This window comes from Ambystoma mexicanum, chromosome 5p (genome assembly GCF_040938575.1).
Source record: "Ambystoma mexicanum isolate Mex_15411 chromosome 5p, UKY_AmexF1_1, whole genome shotgun sequence".
NCBI classification, from domain to species: Eukaryota; Metazoa; Chordata; class Amphibia; order Caudata; family Ambystomatidae; genus Ambystoma; species Ambystoma mexicanum.
The window spans coordinates 980,872,197-980,887,612 of record NC_090930.1 but is presented as its reverse complement, the minus strand read 5'-3'; the positions used below and the strand labels follow the sequence as shown (position 1 = coordinate 980,887,612).

At 42.7% G+C, this 15,416-nt stretch overlaps 1 protein-coding gene across 1 annotated transcript in view; it reads right to left on the bottom strand.

The window, feature by feature from the left end:
• The window catches only part of CDYL (chromodomain Y like), a 585,270-nt gene that overhangs the window by 119,350 nt on the left and 450,504 nt on the right, over nt 1-15,416 (bottom strand). Inside the window, exon 5 of the mRNA XM_069613448.1 lies at nt 7,509-7,719. Coding sequence (XP_069469549.1) covers nt 7,509-7,719 — 211 coding nt within the window. The remainder of the gene's footprint in view (nt 1-7,508; nt 7,720-15,416) is intronic.

Here is a 15,416-nt window from a genome sequence, read left to right as displayed (position 1 = left end):
CTGTATTGTCCAGAACCAGAGCTGCATTGCTTCTCTGCACAGTGGTAGTGGACCCTACTACTCTTTTGTTGAGGTAGTACATGGCCACTGTGTTGTCGTCATTATCAGGACATTCTTTCCCCGTCCAGAGGGCAGGAAGGCCTTCAGAGCTAGTCTGATTGCCCTCAGCTCTAATAGGTTGATGTGTAGATTGGACTCCGATGGAGACCAACAACCGCTGATTGTCAACTCGTTGGTGTGAGCTCCCCACCCTGTGAGTGAGGCGCCCGTCACTACCGTTATCTCCGGCCATGGTCCTCTGAGGATATGTTCTCTGCAAGCAAACCATCGAAGATCCTGTGCTATTCTGGCTGGAATTGCAAAAGTTCTGACATTTCCCCTGAAAATTGGGACCATTGAGTCCTGAGGGCCCATTGAAGGGATCCCATCCTCAATCTGGCTTCTGGCACCAGATAAATGCAGGATGCCATAAGACTGACCAACCTGAGAAAATCCAAGGCCGGCAGATGCTGGCCATTCTGGAATTTTGTTATCTGCAGAATGTGGTGAGCTCTCTCTTCGGGAGGCGAGGCTTTGCCCGAGTAAGTATCCAGGACTGCATCGATAAACTGGAGTTTCTGTGATGGTATCATGTTTGACTTTAAGTTCAGAGAAAAGTTAAGTATGTGAAGAAAGTGGCAGGTCTTGGATAGATGCTCCTGGGGTTGTTCAGAAGAACATGCCCTGATCATCCAATCATCTAGGTAAGGGTAGACGTGAATCCCCCCCTCTCCTGAGACTCGCTGCCACCACCGCGATCAACTTGGTGAAAACGCTTGGGGCAGAGGTCAACCCGAAAGGCAGAACTCGAAACTGATAGTGAGAATTGGCCATCGCGAACCTCCGGTACTTCCTGTGTTTTGAGATGTATTGGCACATGAATGTAAGCATCCTGAAGGTCCAATGATACCAACCAGTCTTGGAGTTGGAAAGCCTAAAGAATCTGAGAGAAATTGTGACCATCTTGAACTCGTCCTTCCTGAGGAACTTGTTCAAGTTTCTTAAGTCGAAGATGGGTCTCAATCCTCTGTCCATTTTTGGTATGAGGAAATATGGGGAATACCAACCCTTGTTCCTCTCCGCTACAGGTACATGTTCTATTGCACCTTTCTGTAGCAGGGTTAAGACTTCCTGCAACAGATTGGGTCTGGATGTATGGCAGAGTTGTATCCCGGCGGGTGATTCTGAGGTTTCTTTCGAAAACAAAAGCAGTAACCTTGGGATACTGTTTCCAGTGCCCAAGCATCTGAAGTACTGCCCTGCCATTCTTCCAGATGCTGTGAGATTCTGCCTCCCACCAGGGTCTTGTGGGTCAAAACCTCAGAGTGGCTTTGCGGCAACTTCAGCAGCGGCTGAAGGGACAAGTAGCCGCTGCTGGGGCAGATCTAGTACCCTTTCCTCGCCCCCGAGGGCATTTCCTTTGTCCTCTTTGGCTGGCCTGTCCCCTTCCTTTTCCAAATGAGGAATACAATCAAAAGGGAAGACCCCTCCAGGAAGAGGAGCCTGTGTAGGGGCGTTGTTGAGGTTGTCGTATAGTGGCCCCGAGTGATTTTGCTGCAGCCGTGGAGGTCTGCAGCTTCTCCAAACTTTCATCCGCCTTGCTGACAAACAACCTCGAGCCGTCAAATGGCATATTGAGAAGCCTTGACTGCACATCTGGTGCAAAACCTGACTTCCTCAGCCACGCAAATCTGCATAGTACCGTACTAGATGCCATGGACCTACTGATACTGTCAGCCATGTCCAAACCTGATTGAAGGCATTCCCCCGAAACCCCCTCTTTCCATCCCTTACTATGGATAGGAACCCTTCACGTTCCTCACCTTCATGGATGTGTTCAGCTGCCGCTGTCATACAGTCTCACAGGGTGTATGTAAATCTTGCAAGGGTGCAAGTAACATTTAACCATGCTCCCTGACGTAAAAATCTTTTGGGACCATGCATCAATCTTCTTATCTTCCCTATCTGGGGGAATTGTAGGATATGCAATATTTCCAGTAGAAGTAGCTGCCTGAATTACAAGACTTTCAGGTGAGGGTGTTTTCTCAAATATTCAGGATCTGAAGAACGGGGCCTATATTTTGAAACATTTTTTATTTACTGCCGGAATAGATTCAGGGTTTTCCCATGCAGTGTTCACCTTCCTTTGTAGAGCTACATGAAAAGGAAGTATGGGGTCTTGCTGAGGTCGCCCTGAAAGGATGTCAGTAATATCATCCTCCTGATAAACAGGTGAATTTCTGTTCCACCCCATAAATTCAGTTACCCTGTTCATCAACTTTCTATATCCTGCATCAGCATGCTTAGCCGGGTCAGGCTTTTCAAATTCATATTCTGAATTTCGACTCAATCGACTCAATCGACGACTCAGGAACTTGTTTTGTACCGAATTTCACACCAGCAGGTGAAACAGCAGGTGAAACATCTTCTCCTGATGAACCTCCCTCATAAATGGAGGACATGGTTCTAAAGAAATCCTGTCTACTTTCAGGATGAAATACCTTCTCAGGTGGCACAGACTTCGACACAGATGGTAATTTTGTAACCGGAATGAACGAAGACGTCGACAAAAGTGTCGATGGCGTCGACATTGTAGTCATCACCTTCGATATCATCGAGGTAATCTTTGACACCTTCGAAGGAATTGTCAACCCCGTCAAAGGAATTGTCGACACCGTCGTAGAAGCCTTCGACACCGTCGACTGTGCAATCGACGTAACCTTTTTGGGATGGTTTGTCGACACCCTGTGCTTGACCGTCATCGATAGAGGCTTTGAGGAAGTTTTAGACAAGGGTTTTGATTGCGTATGAGAGTCTGATGCCATTTTTTAGAGTTCTACCCCCGATTTTTGCACTGGAAGGCGTTGAGGAAGATTCCCTGGACGACACCCTCAATGATTTTTTGTCTTGTCTTAGATCTTCCCCAGTCACTTTTTGTATGACCAGGGGCTGACTATTTTGAGGAGGGGGTCTGGGCCGCATTCTCAAAAATCTTCAACATAAATATTCTGAAGGCTTCCCACTTTTTTGGGGAATCATGTTTGGACGGACATGTAAAGACTTCCTCAGATGACGTCGAGGAAGAGGGAGACCGGTGTCGTCTTTTCTTCGACTTTGAGGACGAAGAGGACTTCCCGGATCTACTCCTCAACCTAGATTTTTTGTGATGTTTTACGAAGACTCAGCCAAGTCTTTTCTCCCCCTCGAAGAAAACCTCAAGGATTCCTCCACCACCACCAGTTTACTTCTCAGTTCCTTTAAGGTTTTATGGGTCATCGATTGAAAGGAACCACACTTGTTTATAAAGTGGTCGGAACCGAAGCACCAGAGGCAATTCCGATCGGGGTCAGTCGACATCTTTGTTCCACATTTCTGGCATTTTTTTAAACCAGTCTTCGGCATTGAAGGATTAGATGAAGACGACATTTCTACGAACTGAAGCACTGTTTTCTCGATACGAAGCGAAGCTAACGGAAAAACTGAACTGAAGCCAACAGGCACCTTCGAGGCATCTATAGAGCGGATGACGTCGTCGCTCGATGGATGCCGCTGAGGGACATCAACGCTGCTGCCTCGAGTGGAGCGCCCTCTGGCGGAGAAAACATTTTTTCCAAAGCAGCAAAGCTGAAGGTAAGGAATATCTAAGATGAGGAATACGTGGGAGGACACAATCCATTCGAATGTAACTTTTTAGGGCAACACAAATAAAGTAAAAAATATTTGTAATGTTCCAAACACACATTTGAAGCTTGGTTTTTACAATGTAGTCCTATATTCGTACGTAAACCATAGACGTCTCCAACGATGTATATTTAAAGGCCATTCCAGGCAAATTCAGTTTTACATGCAAACAGTGGCCATCGCAAAAGCACCAGCCCAGGGAGAAATGTTAGCAGACAAAAGTGAAAATAATTGTGGACCTGATGCATTTGAGCAGGAACTGAGCAGAACATTTTTGATACATCAGATATCTCAATGAAATAATAACTCAAGCAATGAAACTGGCAAGTAGCTCCAGAGAACCATCACTGGCACAGAAAACATTAAATAGGATCCACGAGTAATGAAATGCAACTGTAAAATGTATCACAGATTATAAAGCACATAGTTGGGAAAATGTACTTTTAAAAATGGATTCACAGCTGCTAGAATACATTTATCCAGCCCCAAATATATTTAGAAAGGCACAAACCTTGGAGAACCAACATTGCCCTAGATATTAAAGTGTAACAAATAACCTGGTTAACACAGTAGCTGGAGGCAATTAATGGGTATGCAACTTGATCAAATTCTCAAAATAAAACCGTGATTTATAAACCCAAAAGAGCTTCATACTCGCCAATCTATTAACTGTCCCAAAACATTTGTGACATATCATTGTATGTGATGAACAAATTATGCGGGGAGCCCTTTTAGGCAATCACAAGAGCAGACTGTACAACATATCAAAATGGATGAATGAGATCCACTAGCAATACACGGGAAAGAAACAGCATGAACAATGTTCATCAACTCTTGTTATACTGAGATCAAACAAGTCCACAAACACAAAAGAGCAGGAGATTGAAAAATCAATGATTAACGTGAGGCAGGAAAAAAGAAGTCTAAGCACAGACAAGGCGATGGCAGTGTTTTTACACCAACATAAATTTTCAACAAACTATGATAATATAAAATCTTGAATTACCTGCATTCCAAGTTTAATTATCACAAATTGGATTGATATCCCTAGGTATCAGATCAGCTTGACATAAGCTAACATTTTCTGTGTGTCACTACTGACTTGAACAAAATGATAGGTTAATAATGAATCAAGATTGCCACTAAGCAACCATACATTAAACGAGTATTGTGAAGATACCTAGTTGAGGAAGAGACAGTGAGGTCTACATACAAAATGTTTTTTCATGGCAGCATCCAGGTGAACGGTCATATTACAGTAAGTACAGAGAAATGGGCAGCAACCATGACAATGAGAACAGTTTTATCAAATAAAACTGGCAGTGGAAAATAATTAGCTTAGAGCGCTCTTCAATTAATATGTTTCTAATAGTGAATTAAGATTTTTGTAATAACTTGAAAAATGATAAACATTGCTATTGAGTACTTGTTCATTTGGAATAGCTAAAATTGGTTTATGTAAGTAGGAGTGATCGTTATAGTAAATGAGAGCAACATGGCCCCCACTGTGTCAGCACCAAAAGCTGGTTATGTGGGAAAACCATGCTTGACTGTCTTCATCCCCAGGGACAATAAACTCATCACACACACAAAATAGAAGCAGAGCTGACAAGTACATAATGGCAGCAAGCCCCAGGCAAACAACTATACACTACCAATGCTTTTTTATTATTTCAAAACTAATGTATAATTGGGAACAGAGTTAAATGATTTTGTGGAATTCACATGATCAAACACCTCCACTCCCCTTTTTTGCTCCAGCTAAGAGCTTTAACTTCCTGCCAACGCCTATTCAAGATACTTGTTAGCCTAGTGCCAATCAGCTTTTCCAAGATGCACAATAATTGCATCATGTGAAAGCTCTGTTGTTGGGCGCGGTCAATTTGTAGAAGCGAGTGAGACTGCTAAATTGGGGAGAGATTTGTTGAACATTGCTTTTAGAAGATTGCTTTGATTCCATGCTGCTTGGAACACTGATGTGTTTTCCATGTTTGTGCTGTATTACATTGTGCTTTATTTTGTTCCAATCAATCTATGGCTGCCACTGTTTGTATAATCATAGAATTCATCCATGATGGATTTATAGCCTCCGATATATACCTTTATTATGCTTGCAATCCATCATGGCCACCAAAAAAACAAGCCTCAGCAAAGCCAATGGGTCTGAATTGCAAATTAAGAGGGCAAGACTGTTTTGTAAAGCACCCACTGCACATGCCTTACCCCGCTTTACATTTGTAAAACCAAGCCAGTTTGACTGCTTTGTCATGTGGCAAAAAATAGAAAAATCTGCGAGATGACTAAATGGATTCATATGTGAAAAGGGAGTTATGTATTGAACTGAAGCATGAATATATTTTGACCTGCAAACATTAAAACTTTCATTCTTTAAAACATTAAAATGCATTCTTGAAAACGGTTCCTTAACACATTAAAGCAAAACGGGTGGAGCTATATACAATCGTTCATATTGACATAATATATTATGATGTATTAGATTATCCTGAAGTTAAGGAGACGCTGTTTTGATTGCAGGTCACAAACAATATCAATACTTCTAAAGAATCACAAGTCCTATGAACAGAAATCACAAACTCATTTTGGAGATCCCAGACAAAAAAATAGACCAACTCTCCTTTAGTCCAATTGCTCAGTGTTTGGAGAAAAGTAAACCAAAATGCTTATCTGCAGTGTATTTCAGCTACAGTTATCCTCGGAGCAGCTAGACTTTTAAGAAACCTTTTTATGGAGAGTTAGGTAATCCACTTGTTACACTAAAGGGAAACACAAAATGTTAGCTGTTTAGCGAGGTAATCTGAATGCCACCTAGATCCCTCATGGATTTTGAAAACGGATGTAGTGTTCTCAAAATAACATTTCACTGTATTTAATTTTCATATCCAGGCCCCTGACACTAAACGTGGCTTGTTAGCCCTTTAAAAGTAGCTACATCACTAACCAGCAAAAGGGTTTGCTAGCAAAAATGCCACCATTTGCTTGAATCATAAGGTATGATAATTTGGAGAGGTGACACACTAAATCTCAAACTTAGATATGTGATCTCCTTAACTCTATCCAACCATGCACCCTGGGCTTCATCCTCAATAGACCATCCCCACGTCATTAGATTTGCTGCTGGTAACTTACAACCATGCAGTCAATAAAATATGAAAAATCATGAATAAATGACTGCAGAGCAGAAGGTGTCCTGGGAAGCTGCAACAAGTTATCCATGTAGAGCAATACCTGTATACAGCTGGATGAGGGGGAGCCTTTACTGGGAGTGCAATCCCTTCAAATGTATACTAGTAGATATTGCAGAGAAGAAGTCCGACTGATGGGCCCCCTCTATAATGAAAGAACAGGGAGAGGGCAACAGGCATCCTTTAACCTTTTCTTGAGGAAATCCAAGAATTTCTCTTTCATACATCCTTTACATGCAGTCGCATTTTATCAAATCCTTAATTTAGTTTAACTTTCTTTGATATCCCAGGAGACTCATTTCAGGATACGTGTTAGTGGTTGATGGCTCGTAACAATATTTAGCAACCATCAAGACAGACACAAATTCTGGACTACGTTTTAAGAAAGTAATAAAAGGGTAAATGTGTTGATGGTGGAATACCTACTAAGTTGTCTAGCGCATCTCAAAGTGAAGACATTTACTTCTAAGATGGGTTGTGAGGTACAGTTTAATGATTATTTTAAATAAAATAAATTTCAGATAATGGTCACGAAAATATGTCTTAAAAGTTGTACTCCTTCACAATAAATTATAATTTACTTACAGAAGGAAGACCCATTATTCTAGGGAATGTAAGTGATGAACATCCATCAGGACTTTGTCCAAAGGTAGTGTACGGTGTTTGGAACCAAGCCTTTTCATTTGCCCAGACCACGTCACAAAGAGGTAAAAGAGACACTCCCAAACCGATGGCTGGTCCGTTCACCGCTACAATTATGGGCTTCTTAAACTGAATGAAAGTGTTCACAAAAGTCCTAAAAGATAACAAGAGATTTACTTTCAGATTGTTGTTACATTTCACATAGTTATACACTCAAAGATTGTTTATAATATGCTCTACGTGCATTTGAATGAAGCAAAAAAACAGATCTAAGAGTGGGGTGGGAATATTTACATGTATGTTTTAAGAACTCATGAGAGTACCATGTTTTGAATTTTATGCAAATGATGTACATTTCAAATATTTAACAAATACAAAATAATATAAACTTCAAATAATTAATGCAGAACATGGCATGCTAATGTACAAATATACATTTTTATTTTTTTGTTATTCTTATTGTGCTTTTGGGTTTATACAAACCTTACCCAAAAAGATAAAATAATTTTACAAATGATTCCTAGAATTAAAAGAGACCTTCAAAGAATTATCAAACATATCATGTAAACATCAATACCTTAAAATGTATTCATAAATGACTAAATATTCTGAATACAGTTTACAATAGAACCCCAATTAAAATATTAAGCAAATTGTTGAAAATGAGTTCTAAATAAATCAATTTCAGTGCTTCCAAATACCTAATAAGTGCTGTTGGAAAGGATGTCGAAGTTCCAAAAAGTGCCCAAAAACCCTCCATAGAAAGAAAGACTGTCATGTACAAATCAACCAAAGTGCAAAACACGCAGTTCACATAAGGTAGTACATTCTATCAATAAATGCTGTAACATTCTTTACTCGGCGCACAACAACCTGCGAGTAGTCACGATTTCCTGCATTGGAAGTAAATTAAAAAATTGAACGCCAAATAGCATTACAGAACGTTACCAAATATTGAGCAAGCTTTGCAATTTTTTCATGTTAAAAATAAAAGAAAACATTTATATTTCTTGATTATAGCACACATTTTGCACCAGTCCCATTGTCAAAGTAAGGTTTTGACAGGCTTTAGGTTTCCAACTTAGGCAGTGAGGTCTAGGGCTAACTTAGTGAGAATTGCATTGCAGCTTTCCATAGATTTATTTTGACTAAAAATAAAGAAATAATTCAAAAGGAAAGGCTCAAGCAATATCTTTTATAATCATTTTTTTTCCATACCACTTGACTACTTAGTGACACTAAACCCAGCTAAAAACGGAATATTGCAGAATGGGTGCAGTTAGGGAGCGTCACAAGGTTCTGCTAAGTGATGCCCTAAAAAAACTCTAATCCACTTTGATCAGCTGGTGGGAGCTGTCTAGTCCATAAATGAATATTGAAATGGCCTTTGCTCTATAAAATAAAACAGGTGGAATTAGAGAGCCAGTTAAGTTTGATCCAAACACCGCTGAAGGTGCCAAAACTTTAGAACTAGAATCAACTACTTCCATCAATGCAAGACCAGACATAATTAACACAAAGGAAATGGTCCACACTAAAGAAATAACATTATGTCTGCTCAACACAAGATCACTGAACAGTCATGCCCAGAATATACACAACCTTATTATCGACAACAACATAGATGTGTTATGCCTCACTGAGCGTGGATATGCGACTCTAGTGGCCCCATGATCGAACAGGCGGTTCCGGGAGGTTATATCATTTTCTGTAAGAACAGGGAACAGAGGCAGGGAGGAGGAGTAGCCATTATTGCAAGAAACAACATTCACTTGTTTACAGCTACTAGTAGTTGCCAGGGATGTGAAATCCTCCACCCTAAATACACGCCCACAATTAACAGTTGCACAAACATAGATATATATGCCACCATCATCCATGACACACTTCAACAAAGAAATAATCCAGTTACTACAGATGCTCAAGGGGTCAAATAAATCAACACTATTTCTAAGAGACCTAAACTGCTGGAGGGGGACCAAAAGAAAGAGAAGCACTGGCATTGGAAAAATACACTGATTTTAGAGTGAGCAACAACAAGCCTACCACACCGAATAAAAACCAGCATGCTTGAGTGGTAGCATGTAACCTGGATGTCATAATGGAAGGGACCATTCCATGTATATGGTCAGACCATTATAAGGTGCATTTCCTAATAAGACCGCAGGAACAGGCGTCCAAAAAGAACAACGATCATAAAAGAATCAAGAATAGAAGTTTGAATAAAAGTACACCAGAGCATTTAACTCAGTGTTTACAGGACCTCATGGAGAGGACATCTGATGATAATCCATATGAAAAACTAGTCACAATATACAATACACAAGTTCAAAAACTGGAAATTAGTTAGGGAAAATACTAAGCATCAAAAACACTGAATTAACCAGTTTAAAAACAGAGAAAAGAAAACTTGAATCCAGATGGGTAAAACAGCCTACCATGAAAAAAAAAACAAATGGAAGGAAGCAGAGTGAAACATCAATGAAACCAAAAAGAACTACTATCATGAGCAAGCAACAAGTGCAGGTAATTCCACAAGTAAACTTTTTGAGATACTAAAATCCTCAGAAAAACCAAAAGTTCTAACTCCCCCAATGCAACCTATACGGGAAGAACGTGTTTAAGTCCAGGAGGCATTCACAGCCAAGATCATGAAGGCGTGTGAAATAATTATGAGAACTCAGACGACGTGGGTCGCTCAGCAAAATTCGGCAATGAGCTCTCAGGGACATAAAAGTGAAGAGAAATTTGACTTTTCACCACTAACAGAACAGTACATGAGGTCCACCTTCTCATCCATGAAACCAATGGTATGTGCAGAAAACATATTACTTCTCAAGTTGATCCTAGACCACAAAGACATATTCATACCATTCCTAATGAGTTTAGTGAATTCCTCGATTTAGAGACAGTCCCATCCCAGAAGCCATTTAAACGGTTATAGTAACGCCAATAAAAAAATTAAAAAAACAGGCCTGGACCAGTAAGATCCAAATAAGTTGCACCCTACAACTAACTGCAAGTATCTTCTGAAGATTTTTGACAAGGTAGCTGCAGTACAACTACAAACCTTTGAAGAAGACAATGACATATCATCAATGCTAGATCTCCAGTCGAACATGCTTAAGATAATGGACAAAGGCAAGTCGGGTATTTTGATATTACTAGAATTGTTGGCTGTCTTCAATTTATTAGACCATAAGCAGCTCCAGTGGGCACAGGAATATATGGGAGGCTGTTCTACAGACACCACTAAATGGATACTCTTTTCTAGCTAATCGAAAGTCTAAACTACACTGGGGAGAAAACTTCTCACCATCGGAAATAATTTATTTCGGGGTCCCTCAAGGGGCTAGTCCATCCCCACTACTTTTCAATTTAGATCTCAGAGACTTATGCACAGTGCTCAAGAGAATCTGAGCTTTTTTCACAGATTACGCGGACGATACACAGCTTGTGATGGAGCTGACAGGTTGTTACGATACAGGCACACGTAACAACATTGAGATATGAATGGAAGCCAGTTGGATGTGCCTGAATAGTAAAACAGAGCTCATGATATTTGGGTCACGGCAGGCACAAGCAAAACTTGGTAAAGAATATGAAAGCTACCAGATAAAAAACTTGCCCATAAAAGTTGCAGAAAAGGTAAAGACCTTGGGAATTTACCTAGCAGTGTTAAATGTCGATTCTCATGTTAACTATCAAAATGAGAACTACCAATATCATCTGCGATTATTGAGGCACATCAGGCCATATCTGAATGAGAAGACCACTGCTACCATCGCAAGGGGCACAATCCTATCTAGACTAGACTATGGTAATGCTCGGTTGGCAGGAGCCAATAACGGGTGCATAAACAGGTTCTAGGTGATCCAAAATAGCGCGGTAAGAATATTGAGCAAGAAAACTAAATGGGAACACATTGCCCCAAACAGAAGATCCCTTCACCAGCTGACAATCAAGCACATAATTAGGTTTAAAGCTATGATTATAGTCCATCAATGCCTTCATGGAAAGTCACTTACATATCTGAGGAAACAGATATATCAATATATACCAGGTCGATCGCGGAGTCCAGAATCACTGGGGCAAATTGCTTGCCCCATGTTCAAAAGATCAAACGGTCTAGTTAGATCGTTCATGATAATAGCGGCCGAAATGTAGAATGGACTACCAAAACCAATCAGATTAGAGAGCAGTCACCTGGCTTTCAGGAAAGCTTTGAAGACAGCCATTTTTAAATAAATCAGAAATACACAGGTTGCGTAAGACATCCAGTTTTCCAGTCTTAACTATATGTTGTCCTTGTCTAAATGTGAGTGCCCCGATGCCCGCGGGCTTCGGCGCTACATAAGCTCATAAATAAAATGAATTGCATGCAAAAATGAAAAATTGCCCTATTTATTTTGCACCCTTCATTTGTGAAGATAAGTGAACTTCTTTCCAACATAATCTTTGGATAATGATATCTTTGTTAGGCTTGGCTGAAACAGTTAACCCCAGATAAACAAGGTAAATAAACAAGGTAATTTACTATATCCTGTTTATGACCACCAATTGAAAAACTCCTGTGTTTTTACTTCTTGAAAATCGTACAATGTTGGTCTTTAATGGGATAATTGACAAACTATTATCTAGAGCATATAGATAAAAAGGAATTCAAAAGTCATTGTAGTCCAATATGGGTGTGCCTTGAAACACTTGTGTATAGGCGTGTTATTAATGCCATATCATATCATAACCATTAAGACTATGTTGTCTACATCAGCCAGCCAGCTTATTTTTAGTCTGTCTAAACGGGGAGAGGCAAATGCTACCTTATCTAGAAAATAGCCCAAATCATGTATTTATGGGATACATTACTCACCATAATCCTATTTCTGATGATTGTATCTGCTTAGATTCACATGCCATTCATAGGCCGACATCTAGTGGTAGTCACAGAGTATTCAATGTTTTGTTTTCAAAACTCGAAAAGGGACGTTGAATGGGCAGGTCAGTGATAATATCCCTGGTGTGACATGCACTGTACCCATGGTCTTTCACGCGTCAAGATCCCTCAGATTGTTTCATTTCTGACATGAGGTAGCATGAAGTGTAGCTTAAGTACAGATGTAATAAAGCAGATAAGAAGCAGTAAAGCCAGAAATACATCTATGCACCTTCGACTCCAAGAGGGGAGGAAGGGTGGCTGCATGTGAATCTAAGCAGATACAAGCATCAGAAATACGATTACAGCGAGTTATGTATCCCTTCTGAGGTTTGTGTATCTGCCTAGATCACATGCTCTGCATAGACTAGCGAGCAGTATCTGGAGCAGAAGGTGGGTTGTGAGAAGGTACAGCAGCAAGGAACAAGTTACTTACCTGTAACTGTTGTTCTCCAGCATGGGTCTGGCATGGATTCACATGCTCATGAATATTCCCCATCGTCAGGCTGGGAATCCTCGGTAAAGAAAAAATCAGTATCAGTTTCGTTTCTGATCTGTCTTTCTTAGTAGTAACCAATCACTGGTCTCTGGGTCATACTGCCGCCAGCCAATGACTGCCCTCTCCCTAAGCCCCGCCCCTGGCAGCCATCTTCAGATTTGGTAGCACGTAAAGTGGCAGTATGACCAAGTGAAGAGCCACAGAGGGGAAGGAGGGAGTGTTTGCATGTGAATCCATGCCAGACCCATGCTGGAGAACAACAGTTACAGGTAAGTAACTTGTTCCTTCTCCAGCATGGGGTCTGGCATGGATTCACATGCTCATGAATATAAGAATACATAGCAGTACACACATGCACAACCACGGGAGGTGGCAAGGCTCAACATTAAGCATTACATAAAACTCAACATTAAGCATCTCTTACCTCCTCACCAGACTCACCTTAAGCGAACAGGTTGCGCAGAACTGCCTGGCCGACTCTGGACTCCTCCCTGGAATCCCAGTCGACACAGTAAAATCTCGTGAAGGTGTGCGTCGACCTCCACATAGCAGCCCTGCAGATGTCCAGCAGGGGCACACCAGACAAGAACGCTGTGGTAGCAGCGATCGCTCTGGTCGAATGGGCTCTCGGACGGCTGGGCAACGGTCGGTTTGCCAACCGATGACAGTGCATGATGCAGCCGGAGAGCCATCTGGAAATGGAAGCCTTCGAGAGAGCCTTCCCTTGGTTCACAGGTCCAAAGTTCACAAACAGCTGTAATGTCTTCCGAAAACCCTTTGTGCGGTCCACATAGAACTTCAGCGCTCTTGCCACATCCAGCAAGTGCAAAGTCCTCTCGGCCGGCGACGAAGGCGACGGGAAAAAGACTAGCAGCACAAAGTCCGACGGCACCTTGGGCATGAAGGAGGGGTGCATCCTCAGCACCACCCTCGTCTCGTGGAAAGTAAAGTATGGAGGCTTGCAGGAAAGGGCCTGAATCTCTCCCACGCGTCGTGCAGAGGTGATGGCCACAAGGAACGCTGTCTTCCACGACAGAAACCTCAACGGAGCCGAATGCAAGGGCTCGAACGGCGGGCCCATGAGCCTTGTCAGCACCACGTTGAGTTCCCATGCCGGGGCCGGCGGGAACGATCGGAACAGTCCTTTCAGAAACTCCTTCACCAGGCGATGAGACCACAGGGACGACCATCCTGCAGTTCTGGTGTATCGGGAAATCGCTGCCAGATGTATCTTGATGGAAGCGTGAGCCAGTCTAGCTTTGGCCAGCAACAGTAAGTACGGTAGCACTTTAGGGGCTGTAATCCGTAGAGGGTTAATCTTCTGTGCACGGCACCAGACAGAGAACCTCTTCCACTTGTGTCCATAGCACATGAGAGTTGAGGATGCCCTGGCTTTTGCAAGAACCTCTCTACAGTCAGCCGGGATATCGTACCCTCCAAACTCTAGTGCTGCAAGAGTCAGGCCTGCAAGTTCAGTGACTCTCGGTCGTGATGAAGAATGGCGCCTCCTTCTCTGGAGAGAAGATCTGCGTCTGTCGACAGATTAACTGGTGGGGACGCTGACAAGTCCAGAAGGTCCGGGAACCATATCTGTCTCGGCCCCCTCGGTGAGACGAGGATCATCCTGCACCAGGACCTCTTGAGTTGGTTGATGAGCCTGAGCAGCAACGGCAACGGCGGGAACGCATACAGGAACAGGCCATCCCAGGGGAACGAGAAAGCATCTCCCATGCTCCTCGGCTGGGGGAATCTGCTGGCGAACCTCTGGCACTTGGAGTTCGTCGCCGTCGCGAACAGGTCGATTTGGGGTTTGCCCCATCGCTGGAAGAGTTGATCCACTTGATCCTGGTGTAGTTCCCACTTGTGGCAAGAGCACAGCTTCCTGCTGAGCAAGTCGGCGATGGTGTTTTTTATCCCTGCTAGATGAAAAGGCACCAGAAACATCCCCTGGGCAACGGCCCAGTGCCACAGATCCTGGGCTTCCTTGGATAGGGCTGGGGATCTGGTTCCTCCCTGCTTCCGGATGTAGAACATTGTGGTGGTGTTGCCGGTGAAGATCCTCACCACCTTGCCCTTGAGGGACGGGAGGAATGACTTGAGGGCCCAGAACACTGCTCGGAGCTCCAGTATGTTGATGTGGAGTGGCCTCTCCTCCGGGAGCCACATGCCTCTCGCGTGAAGATCTCCGGTGTTCGCTCGCCACCCCTCCAGGAAGGCATCCGTCTTCACCGTCACCTGGTATGCTGGGGTGTGAAAGTCCGTGCCCGTGGCGAGATGCGCGCGGGTGCCCCACCATCGAATTGCCTGGCAGACTACCTTGTTGAGCGAGAACCTGTCCTCGAAGCTGTCCGTCGCTTGTTTCCAACGGGCGTCGAGGAACTCTTGCAGAGGACGCATCCGGAGCCTGCACAGGCGCACC